Consider the following 22,209-nt stretch of genomic DNA (forward strand, 5'->3'; position numbering starts at 1 on the left):
ACATTAAAGTGTATAAATTCTATTTTAGAGTTAAAAAAAATCAAGGATTTGTAATGAGCATAAAAAGGCTCTTTAAGTATATTAAACAGTCTTCAATCAAATATGTTATAAAAAGCAATCCTCTGAATGATAAAACACACTTACCCTTCAGACACATGGGCTGATACAGATGCCTTTTCAGTGTGGACAGCAATGTTAGAGGTGCATATGAAATCTTTATGGTGGACTCCTTAATAGACAGAACATCTGCAGCAGTGGATGGAGGCCAGTTAGAAATCACTACACCCTGTACTGTTAAGAAGAAGGGGAAAAATTCGGGAAAAAAACCGAGGGAGGGAAGGAACAGCTTTATAAAACACAACTCAGATTCATAAATGGATGAGCAGAAGCAAAGATGCATTCTCTTAAAATTCATACCAGCTGAAACATAATTTCTGGGCTATCCCTGTATGTATAAAAGCTTCCTGTGTGTGAAGAATATCATATGGATAAAAAGCAAGGATTTACAAAAGCGCCTCAGGGGCAACAAGGGCAATGGAGAAGGGTCTCTTTGTGTGCTGGGATCATGGATGTTTTAGTTGAAATTGGTTGGTTAAAAAGTGCATTCTCCAGATGCCTCAGCAATAAGTGAAGTCTCTGTAAGCCCTGATAATTCAATTGTGCCACATGATTTCTCAGTGAGTAATCTACAAATGGGCACTCACTGAAAACAGCTTGGCATCCAGGCTTGATGAGCCCGAGGTAGCGGGGTGGGGAGGAAGAATGTGGCGAAAAGAAGGAGTGGATTGGGGGGAAGAGAGTAACAATACAATGAAGGAGAGGAGCAAAAAAGATGTAAAAAGCAGATGATCCACGTAAATATGGAGCAAACCACATCAGGAGCCAGCACATAAAGCTTTTCAAATAAAACAAACTTGCATGATAAAACCTTGGTTTTGAGAGAATGATGCAATAAATTGGCACTGAGAACCAGAGCCAAAAAGTCAAGCTCAGTTACCAGGCACAGAACATGAACTGGTGATAAGTCACTTACACACTATCAGAGCTTTAACCGCAGCAATGTGCAGAGCTGTACAGCCCTGACTGCACAGTTTAGTCTCATGGAAATGAGTATCTATTCATGTGATGCTGCGTTGCTCCGTGGAATTATTTAAAAAAAAAACTGTGTCTGTGGACAAAAATCAATAGATTACATTTATATGACTTTATCACTTTTTGCCGTGAAACCCGCTTGGACTGGGAGAGTTACTGCTGAACAAATCTGGATTGTTTCAAGCGTAGTGGAGAAATCCCTTTCTGAAGTAGCCAAGAGATGGTACAACCCTCCCTTCAGAGCCTGACGAGGACGTCATTCATTCAATAGGCAGGAGAAACAAAAAACTGGGTTGTTAATGGCCCTTTGGTCATGTTTAACCATTTATTGTGCAGCTCTACCATTTGGTAGAAAAATTTCTTTAACATTTGTGAAAACTAACTCAGCTAAATCATCTCTACCTCTTCCATTTTTCTCAGTGAAGACATTAAAGGTTTAAATGGACCTTTATTAGTGTTTTAGCACTGATGCATAGAATACAGGGATGGGTGGGTGCTGCTAATTTGTTCTCGCCGTTAAACAAAAATGTGCAACTCCAAATCGACAAGAGGAGAGGAAAGAAAAGCACAGTTTCTATAGTAACCACTTTCAGACAAAGCGGTTGTCTTTGCTCGCTCTCAGCTTTCTTCGATTTGCTCTTTTTCTCAGTTTCTCTCACAGCTTCCATTTTTTAGTAAAACAGCCACCAACAAGTTTAGTAAACAAACAAAGGTGGATTGCATTAATTGCGCCTGAAAAACACAAAGCAATAAAAGATTCATGTGTGTTGCACTGTGATCCAGACAAATGCACACAAATAATGGAAAGACAGAATGACAAGTAAAGAAAATTCCAAACATTTTGCTGGAAAAACTCTTTTAGGTCCACACACACGGAAAGGCAATGTGGCACAATTCCTGCCCTATATTTCATATTTAATCTGCCATGCTTGAGGATTTCTTGGCCCAGTGCACTTGTAATCTTGTCATGGGGCAGATGGCACTCCCACAGTGTCAATCAGATCCCTTGGATTGGGACAGCGGAGGAGGAGAGTATGCATACGGCTGTCAGCCTCCGTGCCAGGATCTGCAGGTTTTGGTGGGCCAGAGACAACATCAGCAGTCTGGAAGCAGACAGTTCCATCACCTTTTTTTTTTTTTTTTAAAGGCAAAGCCCAGACCTAGAAATGACTTTCAGCACAGCGGTTGACTTTGGACACAGCGACAGCATAGGATTAGGATTAACCCGTCTTGTTCCTTCGTACTTTATAGAAAAACACACGCAGCCTTTGGATTTGGTCTTCTACGCATTCATAATTCTGCTTTGCATGTTAAACCGTAGAAGTGTCTGAACACCCTTTGTTCTAAGAGAGGTGATTTAAAGCACGTATTTGCCTGAAGGAAATGTCAGCGTGACACACACATGCAGAACTTTTTTTTCTTGTGTGTTTTTAGTCATAAACAATAGTTGGCTTTGAGCAAAAGGGGCTTGGTGTTAATTAAACACTTTAAATTCTTATAAAGCTTATAGAGGTACGTCGATCTCAAGGATGAGTGGTTCCTATTTTTGTCACAGTTCTTATGCCACTTATCTTTGATTGCAGCTATTTCATTGCCTGAGGTACGGGAGATGGCATCCATATTCATGAGTCAAACTGGTTTTTGTTCTTAAACATAACTAAACTGTGTGGGAGAGAATTATGCTATTGTAATAATATAGTAGTACTATAATATAGTACTCTAAATAGTATAATATATTATTATTCAAATTGGTTATAAGCAAGCAAGTGTTGGCTTTATGTATTTTAGAGACACTACCTGCGTTGACAAAATGGAAATAAACAAAATCCTGAGAGTTAAGAGTTAAAGGTTAGAGGAAATGGAAGAGGATGCAATAAGCTGTAGATTCAATTAAAAACCAAAAATAAGTTAGCCAAGCAGTTGTCCTCAAATAGACTCTTTGCTCTTCTCAAAGAAACATTCAGCAGCAGTTTCCCTCTTGCTGCAATTTACAAGGCAGATTTATGTAACAGGCTATTTTGTGTTAGCTTTTGTTTATAGAATAATGGAGACAACAGGGAAGTTTTGACAGTCTAATTTGCATGAATGCTCAGGCAGCTTGGCCTCGACTCTCTTTCACTGCTAAAACAATCTCACCTTCAATTACTAGGCACCGGATGAGATGAGGGAGAGTGTGATCGTCTGATTAGACCAGCGAGGGAAGGAGGAGCACAGAGAGGCGAAGATGAATGGGGCCGAGGGTGTCCCAAAGCAGTGAAGAAAACAGAGAATAAATGAATGAATAAATGACTGAATGGGACAGTAATGAAAAACGGAGGTGGTGGAGAGGAGGAGCGACAGAAAAAAACAGGGCATTCAGAGTGGTTGGTCCGGTTGTTAAAAGAAGTGGAGGATGAAATGAGGCCTGTGTGCTATTGTGTCTGTCGGGCTCATCCAGGGAACAGATGGCTTTTGAAGAATTTTTTCTAAAAGTTTTATCCCTAAAAAAAAAAAAAAATTGATTCCTGGTGACAACCAGGAAAGTCTCTCATCTTAAAGGTTTCTATAGTTTGACATTTTGTTGTAGCTTTATTACCTACAATATTACCTGACATGTAAACATGAAGCTCAATAGCATAGCAGTACAAAGTACCAGAACAGCTTTACTCTTTTATCTGATAGTAAAAGACACCTTCCAGCACCTTTAAAAATGACTTGACATCATGCCATAGCTGTTTTTATGTTCATCTGAAGCCCTCCTGCTATACTGTAATAACATAACAGCTAATATTTCCAGCCTTTCATTGTCACCGATATCTAGACAGCAGACAACAGCCCTCTACACCACAACATCCTCATCGGTGCACCTGGCATTACAACTGAAGCGTCAGAAGATAGCTGATGGTTCAAGTAGTTTTTTGTCTTTTTTTATGACTAAAAAAGTGTAATTCTCCTACACTTCTTGCACTACAAGTGAAAACCAAAGAGCTTCCGGGTACCAAAAAATCTAGATTTTGTATTTTCATACATATGTATCTATTTATTCATCAAAAATTCTATTTCAGATATATTAGGATCTGGGATTGCATTTTCTAGTGTTCTTAAACCTACTCATAATGTTCAGTTCTCACTGTCAAAACCACTGTGTTTTGGCTGCTCTGATTTGCCAGCTTTTTGATAAAAAATGGTCAAGTTCAAGGCGGCAGCTTATTCTTAGTTTAAGGTTAATGTCAAAGCTAATGCGCTACGCAGTGATGCAGGAACATAAAGTAAGAAAAGCTTGATTTACAAGTTAGGCCAGTCGATGGGAGAGACTTTAACTCTTTGTGTGGACTTTGGGTTTTACAACAATGCAGACCTTTTGTACACACGGTCACTGTGTAACACACACTGATGCAAAAAGAAGATGCCCAGAAAGTTTAATATGTCCTCTTTGAATAGATGACTATTTCTTCAGTGACATCAGGAAATCTTAGATGTTAATAATACTCAGTTGGAAGTGCACATGAAAAACTTTTATCCCTGGTGGAAACATACCTGTTCTAGTTTCTGCATAAAGCCTGATGTTCCAGTACATGGACATCTACAGAAGGAGGTCTGCTGCACATGTGCATATTGAATTAATGACGCAGGGCCATAATAAAACTGCTAGGTATTCAATTGTCTGCAGAGAGACACAAGTACCCTCTCTGATGACCATCTTTAGATCATATACACCCCTCTGGAGTCTTGTGCAGTTGCAAACGTGCAAAGTCTAACCTCTTTATGTTTAAACTTTACTTTTAATCTTTACTTTCAAATCTAATTGGTTATAGCTTCACATTTAGTATAGACACGCTAGCAAAGTGTTATCGTATTATCTAACGCTCTCCTAAAGAGGCTTTTCCACCAGATGTCAAACTCCTAATGCAGGTGATTAAAAGGAAATGAGCCCTTTTAAAGGTAAAACTTTTAAAACCTGAACCCTCTCACATTACGTGATCTGTTTAAACCTCCAGTTTTATCTTGGCCAACTCTGGTTTATAATGAACTTTCAAACTGCTCACCACATACCACAAAAAACTGCTGTTCACACAAAGAGCAGCTTGAAATATGAACGCAGTGTTTGTGAAAAGCTTTCCAGGACTGCTGTTAACTTTCCCATATGATAGAAGAGAGGCCAACAGAAGAGAAAGACAGAGCAGGATGTAAAGAAAAGCCAGGGGTTGTTCGACCAAACATTTGCTTTGGCTGGCTTGGAATAGAGGGGCGGCGCTCTTCTAGTCCCTTGACATGCATCTAGAGGAGCCCCTCTGTCTTCACCATAAATCTGAATGGAGTGGGAGTTATCATGCTTTTCCCCCAGCCATCCCCTCCCGGACTAAACCCCGCATTCCTCACAGACACTGCTTCATACAAACAAAGTGGCCAGTTCCCACCGCTCAGCATTGGGAAAGGCGATGGTTTGTCATGGAAAAATCCTGAGGCATCTCAAGAGTCCTTAGAAGTTTTTTTTTTTTTTTTTTTAATTCCCCCCACAAAGCTCAGAGATGCATCAACACTTAGCCTGGTGGCAGCATTTTCTGTCTTTGTGGCAGGAACGAAACTATGTTGGATTTGTAGTTCACACACAGATGTCGGTTTGTATAATTCAGCCACCAAACCACACACACATTAATGCGAGGATACACACACATAGACACTTGAAATGGTTGTGAATTTGGAGGGCAGTTGGTATAGAAAACCCTGGTAACACATTCCATAGCTGCCTCCTCCCTCAAAGGGAGTCTTTTGTGCTCACTGAAAGGCAGAGGGGTGACAGGGTTTCTCCCTTTAGGGTGTTGAGAATAATAGTCGCTCTCAAGACAATGACCTCATCCTGACTCTCTGTGTGCACACATTTTTTTTGTGTGTCTGCTTGAGAGGGTCTAAAGGTGTTTGTGTGTGTGTGTGCGTTTGTGACTCTGTTTGCATCTTTGACAGTATGTGGACCAGGACAGAGAAAGTCAAAGAGGCAGAAAGCAGGAAGGGATCCGTCAAGGATGGATTATGAGGGGGAAGCGGGAGGCGCTGCGGAGATCCTCCGGAGAGAGCTATTTCTCTCCACAGTATGATTGGCCTCCCCCTCTTCATTGTCTGTCCATGTTGAAATGTTCTTTACATGACATTGGTGAGAGCCAGTCGTAATGTAAAGCACACACACAAGCGGCAGCAGGCGCAGGGAGCGGTGGGCTACAACAGGAAATTCCTTTACAGCCTTTCTGCTGACTAAGGCCTCAGAGTGGGAACAGGGCAAGAAAGAGTGTAATGTATATGGTGTCTATGTTTTCTGGGGTCCAGTTGGGGCAACATATGCACAATCCATTACCAATGGGGAGTATGGATGGAAGAGTAGTATTATTATTGAACAAATAAACAGTCAACCATTGCAGTCATTAAAAACACATCTCAAGTGTCAAAGTACTTATGGACTCTAATGTTGAGACAACTCATTTTTATTTGCCTAATCATACTCACATGAGAAATGTTCTTTCATCCTTAAATTTACTTTCTGTATTAAGCTTGACATTGGTGAAAAAGGATGATGATTATGCATCTGCATGTCTGTTTTATCATCCGCACGCTCATCATCCGCCCCTCCCCCCAAAAACCACACCCACCATACACACTATTGTGTGTAGGAGAAAGCCCCAGCCAGTAGCCATCTTTACAAGCAGCATCCATGTTGCAGAGGCAGCCCGCTGTACAGGTGTCCCTCCACCGTGACCTACATTTGCCCATCTGATGCCACCACCAACACCCCCCCCACACAGAGTGACTCACCCCTCAAGACAACCATAGAAAAGCAAATTAAGAGAGATGTTTTGTTCAAAATAATAATAGCAGGAATTAGAATATCGGTGCAACTGAGGAGAAACATTGTTGTGTGAGAGAAACATGTGGCTAATCCAGGTCCGTGAGATGGATGCTGCAGCTGAAAGAAAAGGAGTGGCATGTTGTGACTCAGGTGGTCTCAACAGAGCAAAAGCGCCATCTGCTGGCTGGGCTGGCCATGACAAATAAAAACTTCAATTATTTGTCGTTTGAAGAGTAAAATATAAGGTACCGTTTTCTAACCATACAAAGAGCCACTATCCCTGAAGAATTGTATTTTTCTAAAAATAAATCTGAATATTAAATATACAGAAGGGGAAATCAGATTTTGCGCAGTATGTTGTCATCTGCAAACTGTATTTATAGCCACCACCCCTCTGGTGTACTTCTTCCTATGACTATTGTAACGAAGTGTAATTTACAAAGTAAGCGCAAAACTTAATAATAAAAATGCTGACTGGTTTGGTTTAATCAAAGACACAAATCCAATTAGCCATGAATCTTTTAATGACTATGATCATTTGAAAAATATAGTGAAATACTCAACTTGGAAACAAAAACAAACGAACAAAAACAAAAGAACCCGACAGCTCTGAAAACAGACGTGTGTAGAACAGCTCCGATTAGTTCAACGTGTGAATCTGAGGGGAATACACAGCCGAGAATTACAGACATGCAACACATCGTCTGAACACAAAAACCTGAAGAACAGCCAAAAACATACAACTCAACAGCAACCATCTGCACAATGCTTTGCATAAAGTTATTGTACAGACATGCAATTGAAAGCAATTACAATAATTAAGCAATTATTTTAGTATAAATATTATGCTCCTAGGCTCACTTTTTTTCAATTACATTACAGATGATGGAAAAGGAAATCGGAAAAGAATGGAGCGTACTCACACTGCTTCTTGGTCTACTTGGCACACTCTGCTGGGCTCATCTGACCAACAGAGAAACTTAAAATGACACAGGTCAATTCTCCTATTACAAGAGATGCTACCCATAAGTTCAAACCAAAGGATTTTGTATTATGACACCAGGATCGGCTTGAAGGTGACCCCTTATCCATGAAAGTTGATTAAACGAGTTCCCTCTACCCAAATAAGACATCATGACTCATGGAAGTGACACAAGTTAAAAGTGACAGAAACTAACTCGCAACAAGCTCATCTAATCAACCATATGATAATGATATGACAAGGAGATGGAGGAGGAAGAAAGTACTAATGACACGTAAGCTGGTCATGTTTCACAGAATGCAACTAAAACATTTGGATAACTTTATCACCCAGCGGTGCGTTTTAAAAGGCCATACATCTAGAGTCAGGAGATAATCCAAAATGAAAAGTGCTTTGAGAAACAAGGCCAAAATCTATGCTTTTTTTCCAGTTTGAAGATCCACTTGCATAATAAAGATAAGAAAAAAGGTGGGGGGGCAGGTAGATTCCATCATTCATAAATCACTTTCAAAGTATTTTCTAGAGGTGACAAGCAGCATTACAGTTTATGGCGATTTTGCAGCCCACATTTAAGTCGTCAACTTGAAATACACTTGCAACATACAAGATGTATTTAATGGCATAAAGGAAAGAAAAAAAAAGGAAAAAACAGCTCCTCCTCTGCTGCTTCTGCAGGGAAACCTTACCATTCTTACTTGTCACTGCATGTCCCTCAGCTTTAAGGTCAGAATGACTGAAACCTGTCATATACTCTCTAAGTGAGAAGTTACTCAAAGACCTGAGCCGTTGCCCTCTTTAGAGTCCTATCTGCACTAATCTGACAGCTAAGCAGTCTAATTCTCATTGCCTTGGTCTTCCACTTGCTGTATTGAACAGGTTTACCAATATGGTCCAAACCAGCCAGAAAACCCCCAACCGACAATCATGACATGGTGACAGTGTGGACAAAGAGTTAAAACACAATAAGCATGGTTCATCTGCCGACAACCAGCTTTAATAGCGGGACACGGTCACTGTCTCGGAGGCCCTCAGTCCCAGTTCTCCCAGTCTTCATCCAGCTGATGGAAAATGGGAAGGAAAGAGTTAGTAAAAACGACCCCAACTCCACACATGAACAGTCATCCAACTAATAAAAACGCTAACCTCTCCAGAATCTTCTATTTTCGAGAGAGCCATCTGGACCTCTTCTTCTGTCATGTCCAGGTCAAAGTCTTTCTCCCAGTCCTCGCTCACATCGGTGCTGGAGCCTGGGGAAAAAAGACGTGACAATCTGGGACTCTGCGACTTGGGCTCTGCTACTTCTTCTTCAAATCATATTAAGTAGGAAGCTCAACCTCAACCTTTAACTTAATCTCATTTCAATATTTCTCTGGAACAGTGAGATTCCCACCGCCAGCTCACATGACTTTGTACCTTTCTTGCCGTTGTTAGAGGGTGTTGACTTCCCGCTGTCAGAGTTAAGCTCAAACACTCTCAGGTCTTGCGGCCCCTCTTCCTTTGCGTTTTCTGGTTGTTTCGAAGCGGGGGCTCGAATAGACAACCCATCAGCAGGGACCTCTGGCTGTGTTACAGCCTCTGCTGCAGCCTCATGATCCAAGTCACTCTTTTTAGGTCCCCGCTCGTCTTTTGTCTCGACAACATCCTTCAATGTTGCCTCTGCCAATTTCTCGGTTAGCTCCGTGGCAACGGGTGCTTGTTGCACTTCCACCTGTGTTGGTAGGCTGACACTGTCGCTGCTAACTGAGAGGGTGGCTTCCCGCTCTTCGCTTGGAGAGAGGACGGGGCTCAGCAGAGTCGCCTCTGTGGGAGCTGTCAAGCTGCTGGGCTGTAGGGTAGAACTGCTGTCCAACGAGGATGTGAAGTTTAGTTGAGATGATGACGTGGAGCCGAGGAAGTCGTCTGAGTGAAACAGCAGAAATGCCAAAGGGGGAGAGTAAGTGACAGGTTTTTAAAGTAAAGCTGACCAACTTCAAACTGTTGCTCGCTTACCCTCCTCTTCCTCTTCCCAGCCCAGGGTCTCTGTGTGGGCACTCTGCTCCGCCCTCTGCTTCAGCGCCACTCTCCTCGCCTCCTCCTACATACCACAGTGAAACTGAGGTTTAATGATTTTAAACATGTGCACATCGTCATACTGAAAGAAGTAATTAACGTATATTATACACAAATTAATAATGCTTCAAAACTAGGGATAAAAAAAAACAACAGAAATCCAGTAAAAGCCATTAAAAGTATAATTGACTCTCCATACAAGGCTCGTTAGTTAGTAACATGTAGATTGAATACATAACAGAAATAAAGGGATCAATGATAGTATAAGTGGGATTCTGTATATAAACTCCAAATAGCTTTTCAAGCGTGCAGAAATTATGCTAACATAAAACATAATTCTGGTCAGATCAATCCAACATTCCAAACTACAGCTGCAATAGTATTTGAAAAGTTTAATCAAATGCACACAGTTTTACATATGGAATATGATATAACTTTAATATTTCAGAAATAAAACAGAGAACAAAGCTCATTAAGTCATAGATCAAGCACCACATTCGGCTTGTTTTGAGGAAGCTCAAACCAACATTTTCACCCACGTCCTGCAGGTCAAACGTCCTAAATTAGGTAAAAAAAACTGGCCAGCAGGTGGAACCAAAGACAAGGCACAGCTGAGGTAATCTGGCACATGTACCTGTTCCAGCTGGAAGACTTTGTAGAAATACCTCTGCCAGAATTCTGAATGGGCTACAGCAGCTGGCACCTGTGCAGCAGAAGAAGAGAAACTCTTTTTATTTGATATATTTGTTTAAAAAAAAAAAAAATTAAATTGGCTGAGCTCCTGAAGATTGAGTGTTGGCAGGAAAAACAAGGGATACCATTTTGGTGTAAAGCGCTCTTATTGAAGGACTGTTGAGCAGGAGCTCAGAGATTTCTCCTTTCTTGTCTTCCAGACCGAACGTGGAAAGCCAGTTGTCAAACTGCTCAGGTGGACCTACAAAAAATGACAACAAAAAAAAAAACACTCAGAAAGCCTTCCTGAAACCCACCTACTCATCTCCACAGCCTTTCCTTTATGCTATGGATGTGAGAAAAAAAAAAAAAAGGTTCACGATAAAAATCTCACTTATTTTTGTTGAGATGCAATTACAACACATGGCATAACAATGCTGGTGATGCTCTTGGAATGGGTGAACAAAACCAAATAAACAAAAATCTAAAGCAGTAAGAAAAAACATGTTTATGCCACACTGGTCACAGAGGCTAAAAAGAAGTTAATAGACAGATGCATGCTAAGATAATGAAATACAACAGTGCTTCCGTTCACAAATCAAACAAACCTTCCACCTCCCAAACCACATTTCTGGTCTTTATAGAAAGCTACTTCACGGTTTTGTGTCTTACCATCAGGCTCATTGCAGTATGTGGCAGGGTCAGCTTGCAAACTGTAGAGACGTGCCTGCGGGGAAAACAAAAGCTTAGCAGTGCTTGTTTCACTTCCACATGCACATCATGTGCTCACTTACAATCTTGCATCTATTCACAAATAAATCAAAACCAAATATACCCTGAACAAGCACACAGATTGATTTTTGTAGTCCTGAATCCTGCTCAAGAGCACTCCTGTTTCAGAGCTTTGCACATGACACCATCGTCGTAGATCTGATCCATTAGGTGCACTCCAATATAACTCCGGCTGACTTGGTGATCAACCAAAAACTGCCACCAATGTCAGAAGTGGACTATAATGGACTATCAGATTAATGGCTGATCTCGCAGGAATACCTGCTGGAGCAACACTTAAAAGAGAGTTCATGATCTTCTACTACTTTCTGTTTTATTGAACCATATACTTGAGAATACCGTTAAATCATATTGCCAGGAGTTTTAAAAAAAACGCACCTAAAAAATAAGAAAATACGAGACTCAAGGGCGTTACTTTCAGCACGGCAACTATTGAACTAAGTTGTTTTAACAGCTTTCTTGCCAGAAATGAAAACTGGAACATTTGGGGATTCCAAGTACAGAGCTGCCATAAAGGGAGAATCAGGAAAATTACATCCACCCTCGTGAGTGATAACCACAGGAGATAATGGATCTGAAGTTCCAAGAAAGAGAAGAGGCATCACACAGTATGTGACTCGATGTAGACATCAGCCCATGAGGACAAAATTGTGTCATCACAAACGTGGTTCAAAATCTGTGCAGCCAGAAGAGAGCAGCAGCACCTGACCTGTCCTGACCACAGCTACCTTCCTCCCTCTAAATGTGATGTCATGTGACATCGTGATGTTCAGCAGCTGCAGCAGAAGGATGATAAGATTTCTATCATGAAGTTGAATACGCCTCGTGACCGAAATGAGTCTAAATACAGACAAATCGTGTGACTCGTGCGAGTGGAGATTGTAACAGAGGTCCCAATTTATTTTGTGATGCATTTACTATGGCTCAGATTTGGACATATTTGACAATAGATAATAGATAATACTGAGATAATACCACAACACAGGATCCAGTCCAACAGTCACCTTTACTTAGAAGGGGCCCAAACAGAGAGAGATGAAGGTATGCAAGCTGTAGACATGACCAGAGGTAATCACATTCTCTAAACTCCCTTTCACTCATGCACAGCTTTGATTAATCCAACTGCAACTGAACATGTCTGTGTCATGTGTGAAATAAATAATTTTCTACAGCAGCCTAACTGGATCGGACTTTGTAACACATGTTTATCATTTCCACCCGGCACAAGTCTGAACTGCTGCAGTCAATTTAACGCACAGTTATTAGCTTATAATAAGCTGTTCAGAGGAATTTTACTGACTGCGTTATCGTATCAATAAAAACTAATAGTGAAGTCCAACTTTTAACACCATTAGTCAGCTGTAGCAACAACTCATTTTTTTCATATCATCCAAGCCAAATAAATGAGAGGAGAACGTGATTAAAAGCATTTGGTCTGTAGCTTAAACACTTGAGCTCTGCTCTCCGACTATATATCAATATCTGTAACTGCTCCCATCCACCACCGTTTAGTTTCACATAAAGTAGTGTTCCCATAAGGCTGATATGAATTTAAAAAATAACATGCTGTTATGAGAAAGCAGTTACTTTATAAGAACTTTAAGGATTTTGAGAGGTTCTGCAGCTTCTCACCAAACATAAAGCTGTGGCGTGCTTTAATCGTGCCCTCGGGTGAAATAAAAGATCAAATTTTTTCTCGAGTTGATAACAGCTATGCTTGTTAAAGTAATACAATGTAACTTCTCAAAAAGCCCACTATGGAGCTCCCCCTACAGGCTTGGAGGTAATGTACGGTTACACTGTCGTAAATACAACACCCTTTCGCTTCCACGTTTCACGTTTGTTGACGAACTGGCGAGGAGTCGGAAGGTGCAAGCTATTTCGACCGAGAAGGTAAGAGTAATCAAATGTACCTGGGAGCGTGAGAGGGGTCTATTTGTTTTTGCGGTAGGTGTGCCAGAAAGCAAGTCGAAGTACTTCCGCTCAGGTCCCGGGCCGCTCCCGGGCCAGTCCAGCAAAGTTACAGAGCGCAGTTATTCCAACTCAGACCCCCGAAGGGCATAGGAGACAGGCCAATCGTAATATTAAAACTCATTCTAGCCGCACAATTTTTTTCAAGCTGTTATTTTAAGGTAGAAATGTTACATAGTATTGCTTTAAAATAGTGCTAATGAACTCCTACAAATCTAACACAGACTCTTCCATCCACCTCTGGTATGTTTCACACAGTGACTGCAGTCTTGGCATGCTAGCTTAAATTGTTGTGACAAGATGAGTTAATGTTTTGGAAAAAACAGTGACTCTTGTATTACTTTTGTAGACTTGTAGACTTTTGTATTAGACTGTATTTCAAATAATGTACTGCCCAATCTCGTGTGAACCGCAACTACCATCCACAATGCGTGGCGCTCTCCATCACTGGTGTAGGCATGTCTGAATGAAGCTGTGAGGAGCACTAACATCAAAGAGACAGATGTCTGAATGACTGGATGACATTGTTTTAACAGGCTGAGGAAGCTAATGAATATCATGTATGAAAAGGGCTTAAATGGTAAGGAAAGGAGCTTAATTATTTTTTTTCTCCTTTAGAATAAGATACATTGTACCGTCGTTTCAGAAAGCAAAGGATATCATAATTACCAACAATTCTTTGGATTCACAACTTTAAGTACCTTGAAAGTGACGCTCAATGTTTTCATAAATCATACCAACTTGGATTTATACAAACAATATAACTGCCAGTTTCTCTAAAGATAATATATTTCAGTCAGTTAGTACCCACCTTAGAGCTGTCGTAGACCTCTGTGGTTCCTGCTGGCGTTGCCACCAATGTGATCACATCACAATCAATGGTTTTATCAGGGGGTGGAGCAAGTGTGTCTGTTATCACCCCTAAGAAGCTAGACAGGCTCTTCTTCACCTTTTCTGTCGTCTCGGAAGATCCTTCCACCTGGAAAGCAGCATACATGTGCACAATTAGTGAATTAACACAGTCAGATTTTGACCAGGTATCCATGAGATATCAATAAAAGTAATGATATGGCTATAGACTGCCACTTACAGCAAGTTTGTTTTTGACAGCTGTGGCTGTAGCCACAATTGAGCAGGCTGTGTCATGCTGCACGACAGTGGAGAACTCTGTCAGGTCTCGCTTAATGAATTCTAAGGCTTCAGATGACTGCAAGAGAGAAAAATCAGAAGAATAAGATCAAAATCCAGAAAAAAGGCTTATCATCTCAATGATTAAGTAGTTGTTTTACACTATGAATATCACAATAACATCATGCAGTATGAGACAAGCATGTGGATCGGTACACAGACTTTAAAGATATTTAAGCTCATAACTTTATGTTAACAATATGTTGCCAAAATAATTGTGTGGAAATGCAATGACTCTTTACTATTTGTGAATTGAAACAGATGCATCTATTGTTGAACTGCCTCGTATGCCAACGTCCCTAATGTAGTGATATAGCTCATGAAGTCAGATGGCGTCATGTTCGGTATTGTGAACTGCAGACATGATATTGGTACATATGTTTTAAATTGCAACATAATACACATGAGATGGACATTTCTCTTACACACCTATCTTTTCTGAAATCTCCTCTCAGAGTGCGGCTCAGATTTCTATGTTTGATATTTTTTTTTTGTTCACCATCTGCTGCCTCTAACTGTCAACTTGCTTGCCAGCTGTCTAAATAATGCAGAGCAAACTGTCTGATGTGACAAAGACAATGCCCGTCTGTAATGGTATCAACACTATAGCACATCGCAATCCTTGGCAGAAACTTAGCATAAAAGTAGGAATACTCTTCTTTTAAAATAAGGATTCATTGTGTTTGTGGATTACCTTGTCTTTGACGGTCTGGAAGCTTTGCTGAAGCCAGCCTCCCCACCAGCCTTCTCTGTGATCAAGAAATAGCTAAATGTTATCCGTTCTTCGCAGCTAAAACAGCACAGGCATTATAAATACAAACTGAACACCGCAACTGTACATTTAGCGGGACTCATCAACTCTCAGCTGCTGACTTTTTCAAGGTTTTTAGCTACCACACAGCCTAGCAAGATAACGAGTTAGCTAACGCCAGCTTGCGGAGTAACAGAAGACAATTTATCGACAAAAAAAGTAATAAAAGACAATGTAAACCCTGAACATAAAAGCTGCATCTAAAATAAATTAATGTATACAGCCCGATAGCTGTCTCTGCGGGATTTAAATGGCTCTATGCTAAAGCTAAACAGGCCAAGCTAACGCTAGCAATGCTATGTTTTTGTAAACAAATACACTTCCTGAACTGATTCCGTAGGTAGTAGAACTCAGCAGTTACAACAAAGTAATTATAAAAAAATATCATTAGTCACACAACACAATAAGGAACACGATACCTATAGGAAATCACAGCTCTCTGTAATAATAAACTGAAAAACAGAAATTATTTTGCGACTTCAGTCTCACCCTTCAGCCATCTTCAGACGATGACATCATCAGTATTTACTGAACTCTAACCTTGCTGCGTGGCTTTGAAAAAAAACCTCACGTGATGCAGTTTGATTTCCTTTCTGCCTTATGTACAAAAATAAAGTATTTACACACATACAAAACTACTTTAGCACTTTTCTTTACTTCACGGACAGAAAAATTGTCCTCTTCTTTCTTGCAATGTCTATGGTGGCTGCAGAGACCCAAACAGATCCGCAACGCAACAAAATGAGCTGTGTGATGGATGGTACGGGATTATATGAAACTGCGTTTAAGAAATCTGATCATCAAGAGGATATAACTTTCAGTTGCAGCTGTGGGATCACAAGTCCAGTGACTTATGAAGATTACCCGGCCAAGATATTTGAGTGTGTACATTTTCTAGATTTACTGTTTTTTTTAATGACGTCAGCAGTTTCAATAAATACATTTTAAGTTGCTATTGGTCCAGCTTTAGAGCACAGCTGATGGAAGTCCATCAAATGAGAACAAACTTTAGTACAAAGCAACCAAAATGGACAATAACAGTTTAAACATATGCAAATTGTTTTCTTTTAATTCAATCTAATTTAACCAATAACCTGTACACAAAACCAAACAAATGTATGAAGACTAAAGCTTTCCGTCTTGAGCCATTATGTTGACAAATCAGCATTTAGCAATTCCTGCCTGAGACCCCCCATCAGTCTTCCTCTCTGTACATCTGTGTATGTGCATGTGAGCGTATGTGCACACCCTATTGCATATGCGTGTTGACCCCACGCAGCTGTCCTTTCCCCTCATCAGTATTCTGGGTGGAAAAAGAAGGGGTGTGGGGGCTCAAGGCTTTACAGAGCATAAAATGAAAAGGAACAGGCAACAAGCCTCTGGACGTGTGTTCTCTCTTAATTGAAGTTCCCCTTTCTCCAGACGCTGCACAATATGTGCGTATGTCCTCCAATATGTCTGCGGGAGCAGCCCCTCAATCCACTTAATTGGGCCTTTCAGTCCCCTAATTAACTCTGTCAGTGCAGGTTGGGCTGAGCCAAGTTGGGATAAGCACTCCTTTATTGATCAGTATCTGAAGCAGTTAACTTATCCATCTGTCTACATGAGCATTAATTCAACAAAAGGGGAATGTGTAATAATATAATTTCATCCATTGTGTTATTAATGGCATTTCTACCTTTGAATTGTGTAATTCTTGCATATCAGCTGAAGAGAAAAGCAAAGTGCATTTTTGACTCAGTTTGAAGTTGGAAGAAAATATAGAAAAATGTCTAATTTAAGCCATTTTCTCATATTCCTCATTCCTCATATAGATCATGTTACTCATATTCATCAGGATTAATATGGAAAAGACTCAAATCCAGATATCAGAAGTTACAAAGTGCATTTGCTAAAGTCCTGTCCTCAAACAGTTTCCTCTTCTATGTCACTGCTGTACATTTCAATGTAAATGAAATATGAATGAAAATACAAATGTGCATCTTCTAGCGCTTGATGTGAAAAAAATATATAGATATATATATAAGAATATATCTTGTTTGTGATAGAATTATCTGGTTTCAAGAATTATCTGGAGCTTTTCGAGACATATGGACACTAATTCACAAACTTTTTTTTTTTTTTTTTAAATCGGACTGATGATTCTGACAGAATTAGAAACAGATTGAAATATTCTTATTACAATTCTTTATCAAAATATCAAAGAGAATCTTTCAAAAAGTTATTTTTGCAGGTATACAGGCTTACATTTGTCAAAACCTCCAACTGTTTCAACTATACCAGGTTTACTGGTCATATCAAGCTTGATCTCCAAAAGAATGGTATAATAGGTATATTTGTCCACATGTACAAAATGTAGTAGTGTAAAAAAAAAGACAGAAATGGTTCCATGGTGACATTTTATATAGCAGAGCAGCTTTCAGATTTGAATTGATATCAAAAACTAATAATGCATGTTTTTTATGCCCTCCCCCTGAATAATGATAATAATAGGTCCAATAGGTCTCAAACTAGGCTCTCTAACATGACAGTCCATGGTTTTATATCCCCGTCGACATTTTTATAACAGTTCTTTGAGCATTTTGTAACTGTGAAATAGTTTCATGTTGTGTAAGTTGTTGGTATGTTACAATTTTAAAAGACAGACATATCACAATACTGCTACATTTTGTGCTGTGGACCAACATAGCTATTACACATGCTGACGTGACACTGTTGCCATATGTCTTGCAGCATATGACATAATGAAAACAGCTACTTGATCAAACAAGTATATTTGCTTAGATGAGATTTTGAATGCTAAACTTTCCCATTGTAGCATTTTAAAACTAAAACACTATTACTTTTACAAATAGAGTATCTGAATGCTTGTTCCAATATCAATTTAAAATTGTCCCAGTGTTTCATTTTCAGAGATAATTGTGCACAACATCATGACTAAAACCAGTGCTGTCACTGCTGGTTAGCGTATGCTAAAGACCACCGTAATGACAGCAGAGGCTGACCATAATGGTACACAGAGGACATGCCCATATTGTATGATTTAAGAAGCATATCCATTACACACCGCAGTCATAACACCCACACACACACTCTCCAGACCACTGATGCCACATTGTGGGTTAACACCATCTGGTGCCGATCAGGAAGCCCCAGCTTTGCACAAGTCAGTGTCTCTAATTATCTACCTTGAGCAAAGGGAGGCCGATCCCCACTAATCTCCACAATGTGTTCTGCTTCCCATTCCCACCTGTGCCCCGATAAAGTAGGTGAGGGGGGTTGTGGGAGGACTGGGGTCTCTGTGTTGGGGGACCAGGGACCAGGTGACGCTGCAGAGCAGGTCCCCACGACAGAAGCTCCGCCGCTTGGTTTGGCTGGCAGCTGCCTCCCCCCACTGAGACATCCCACAGCTGAAAATCCCCCAGCACTGACAGGAGCTCTTTACAGTGTCAATAGCCTCATATATTAGAGCTAACCGCCTTTGTGGCGGCCGAGGGTGTCAGGCCTTTTGGCCCGACAGCGCTTGTTACTATGATGAAATGTAGATTGAATGAAGGGGGGGTCTGTGTCCCAGGCACGAGAGTGTGGACTCCCCCTGCCTTTGTGTCCCACGCATGGCTATTGTTCAGATCTTTTCAGTGGTCTCAGGAGGAGGAGGTGGGGTGAGAGGGAGGTGGGTGAGAATGAGTTACATCTCTTCATTTCTCCCCTGATCTCCGACTCATCTGTCAGCCGTGGGAGGATAAGCATGTATTTTACACGCTTGATTTGTTGCTAAGTGAAGGCCAGCCATGGCTGAGAAATCATGTTCATGGCACTCAGTGTGTATTGTGTACATATGGATAAGTATGAGGTTTATTTGAGCAACATTGTTTGTGACTCAGCTTAAATTTGAATGTCACTATTGCAATCAAAAGCTGACTGCATCATTGTGGTGATGTTAAGTGGAAATGTTCATGTGAAACAAAAGTGTGACCCTGTGTGTAATATATCAAGTGTTTTTAAGATGACCGCATTATGTCCTTTGCTTTAATTTTGCCCTTTGTGTGTCTATATTCATAATCCTACGAGACAGTGACAAATGGCTGGCCTGGAGCTGAGGACATGGCTGTGTCCCTCGCCTGCGTCAGACAAAAGTGACGCGCCTTCCTGGCGCCTGTGTCGTCCTTTCATCTCCTACACCCTGTTGAGGTGAAGATGGATGGTCCCCTGGCTCAAGAACACCGCATTCAACTTCTGTGCTGTTGTATTGTTTCGCCCTGCTGTCCCTCTTTAGCTCTTTAGAGGCTAGTCTGTCCAAAGCTGGTTAGCAATGAGTGACACCCTTTCCTAAACACCCATTTTTTTGCTGCTCTCTCAGCTTGTCCAAGCACCAATAAAAGTCCTTCTGTTATCAAAGATGTTACGTTGTTGATCTTATACTACTACACATTTGTGCACACATTTGTTCCTGCCGAAAAATATTTGCCTAATTAAAGAAGTATTACATCTTCACATTTGTTTAACTGCGGTCAGGACAACTTTGTACATTTTGAAATGTATAAAATGAAGAAAGCTAACTGGAATATTTTTTAAAACAGAGTTTTAATTTAAGAAAATAGAAAGCTGTACATTCGCATACATCTATTACAATTTTTAACAATGTTTGATCACCATTGACAGCAGATAAATTACAGACTTTGCTACTCTGATAAAATCCCCAGTACATTTACATTATTGCTGCATAAACAAAGCAGAAGCGACAATTGATAACAAATAGCAGCAGTTTGGATGTACAATATATACAAGTTCTGACACCAGCCAGCATGTTATCAGTACTTTCATTAGTAAGCTGTTTGGTTCATTATATCGATCCAAGCAGTAATGGTCAGTTTTAAGAGAGTCCTGCTCACTTGTTCATCGACAGGCTGTGCAATGTGGAGGTAGCGGTGGGCAGAGGCTGGCACAGTGCACACGGGCATGGCATGCCAGGGAAGTGCCTGTAGGAGCTGCTCAGATGGAGTGGGTCCTTCAGTAGGCCCTGGACTGGAGCATGGAATCCCAGAAAGCTGGCTGATGGAGGGGAGTGTGGAGCTGGAGCTGAAGAGGGAGTAGAGGAGTGATGGAGAGCTGAAGGCGTGCTTCCCACCAGAGAGTGCAGGGACTGGGCCAGAGGATGTAGTGGGAGGTGGGCAGACGTGGCTGCCGAGGCAATTGAGGGGTGGGGAACAGAGCGGCTCTGGGCAGCAGCACTGCCACCATAAACATCTCCGACCAGTTTCTTCATTTCCTCCAAGGAGCTGGACAGCATCAGGATGTAGTTGCGAGCTAACAACAAGGTTGAAATTTTTGACAGCTTGCGAACAGAAGGTCCATGAGCATATGGCATAACTTCCCTCAGGCCATCCATTGCCTGGTTCAGGTCATGCATCCTTTTCCTCTCTCGACTGTTGACCTTCAGCCTCAGGTCTTGCACCTCGTCCTTGCTGGGTTCAGACCTAGTTTTGGTTTTCCCATCCCCGCCATGGCTAGCTTCGCTGTCTGCTCGGTTCTCTTGGCAGAATTTCTGGAACATCTTATTGGAGAAGAAGCTCCCAGTAGAGTCATCCACCACCAGGTCTGGGGATGAGGAGCGGCTGCAGGTCGAGCTGGCATCGGAATCCATTTTTAGTTTGAAAGTCAAGAGGAATTGAAGAAAAAAAAAACTCTTGAATGCTGGGAACTTAAATGCTACAGATGCCCTCTAAGTTTTTTTTTAGCTTTCCACAGAGCCACACAGTCTGTGCTGTTCAGTCTGATGATCAGTCCACAGGAGTGAGAGTGTCTCAACTGTCACACTAAGGGCCCACCGGGGTGTATATATATATTGCCAACACAACAAAGGAACAATAAGCTGCATAATGAGACACTTAGGGCTGCAGCCAATAACAGAAGGGACACACTTTCTCCCCCTCTCACACCTCCTTCCTGCAGTCCCCACTTCACCTTCCCACACCCCCTTTAACTCCCCCAAAGCTGATGAATCCCCCTACACATTAACCAAAGCAGGGGCATGTTCACATGTTGTGTTAAGCTCTGCGTGCAGGATTTCACAATGATTGTGTTAAAACTTCCATTGTAGATTGTTGCCATGTGGTTGACTATAAAACTAGATCCAAACTAAGTTTTTTATTGTATAGCCATTTTGAAATTAAGTGAAAGTGGGAGTTTCACCACTAAGTTCAACAGGCCACTGTTTTATTGCCTTCTTCAATGACACCAGATAGATGATGCCTTCCAGGCCTTATTTACATATGGTATCCATGAGACACTTTGGAGAAAGGTATTAGGCACCCTATGAGGTGCTTAAACATGTAAAGAGCAGCGTTAATGGCAGACTAGGTACAATTTAACCAGGAGCTTAAGACAAAAGGGGTCAGATAAATTTCACTTGGCTACTGGAACAGTCTGTGAAATCACATCTCTATCACGCAAAAGGGGTCCCTCAGTTGGAGAGAAGGTCATTAAAAATAACCTAAATGAGTGGGGGCAGCATTTATCTTCCTTGTTTTAACCATAAAGCTGACACTTTCTCATTTTTACAATGTTTTTTTTCTCATAATCGAGGTATACTTCACAAAATGTACCCAGTAGCATCTTCTCTTAATGAGGATTTGTTTGTGACATCTAAAAGCCTTTCAGGCTTTATGTTCATCATGTATCTGCTGATAAATCTTGGCAGAACTACTCAGCATCTCTGTCGTATGGAGAGAGTGGATTTCACCACTGAGCTCAGGGATTTCTTAACAAATCCTTTGGTGATATTGTACCAGAGAAATGGAGGTTTAGAACATACATACAACACACGTATACAATGAA

At 41.0% G+C, this 22,209-nt stretch overlaps 2 protein-coding genes across 2 annotated transcripts; both read right to left on the reverse strand.

Annotated features, from left to right (window-relative positions):
* Window positions 1-7,413: 7,413 nt before the first annotated feature.
* On the reverse strand, window positions 7,414-16,068 carry bsdc1 (BSD domain containing 1). Its single transcript, XM_075447945.1, has 11 exons — window positions 15,862-16,068; window positions 15,256-15,310; window positions 14,464-14,580; window positions 14,185-14,352; window positions 11,283-11,337; window positions 10,757-10,872; window positions 10,573-10,641; window positions 9,879-9,963; window positions 9,303-9,788; window positions 9,033-9,136; window positions 7,414-8,947 (listed from the first exon to the last, which is right to left on the reverse strand). The coding sequence occupies exons 1-11, from the start codon at window positions 15,870-15,872 to the stop codon at window positions 8,918-8,920; spliced, it is 1,296 nt and encodes a 431-aa protein (XP_075304060.1). The 5' UTR covers window positions 15,873-16,068; the 3' UTR covers window positions 7,414-8,917.
* A 4,192-nt stretch (window positions 16,069-20,260) lies between these two features.
* Window positions 20,261-21,016, reverse strand: olig4 (oligodendrocyte transcription factor 4). The gene has a single exon (XM_075448465.1). It carries the CDS (start codon window positions 21,014-21,016, stop codon window positions 20,261-20,263), a length of 756 nt encoding a protein of 251 aa, XP_075304580.1.
* Between the last annotated feature and the right edge of the window lie 1,193 nt (window positions 21,017-22,209).

This window comes from Odontesthes bonariensis, chromosome 17 (genome assembly GCF_027942865.1).
Source record: "Odontesthes bonariensis isolate fOdoBon6 chromosome 17, fOdoBon6.hap1, whole genome shotgun sequence".
Taxonomy (NCBI): domain Eukaryota; kingdom Metazoa; phylum Chordata; class Actinopteri; order Atheriniformes; family Atherinopsidae; genus Odontesthes; species Odontesthes bonariensis.

Bases quoted from the DNA above. Each gene is read 5' to 3' on its own strand.
- bsdc1 (XM_075447945.1), bottom strand. The intron at 14,581-15,255 runs GTAATCCACAAA...TCTCTCTTGCAG, and splicing joins TCCAGACCGTCAAAGACAAG to TCATCTGAAGCCTTAGAATT. The intron at 10,642-10,756 runs GTATCCCTTGTT...TCTGCTGCACAG, and splicing joins GAGCGCTTTACACCAAAATG to GTGCCAGCTGCTGTAGCCCA.
- olig4 (XM_075448465.1), bottom strand. From the start codon at position 21,016: ATGGATTCCGATGCCAGCTCGACCTGCAGCCGCTCCTCATCCCCAGAC.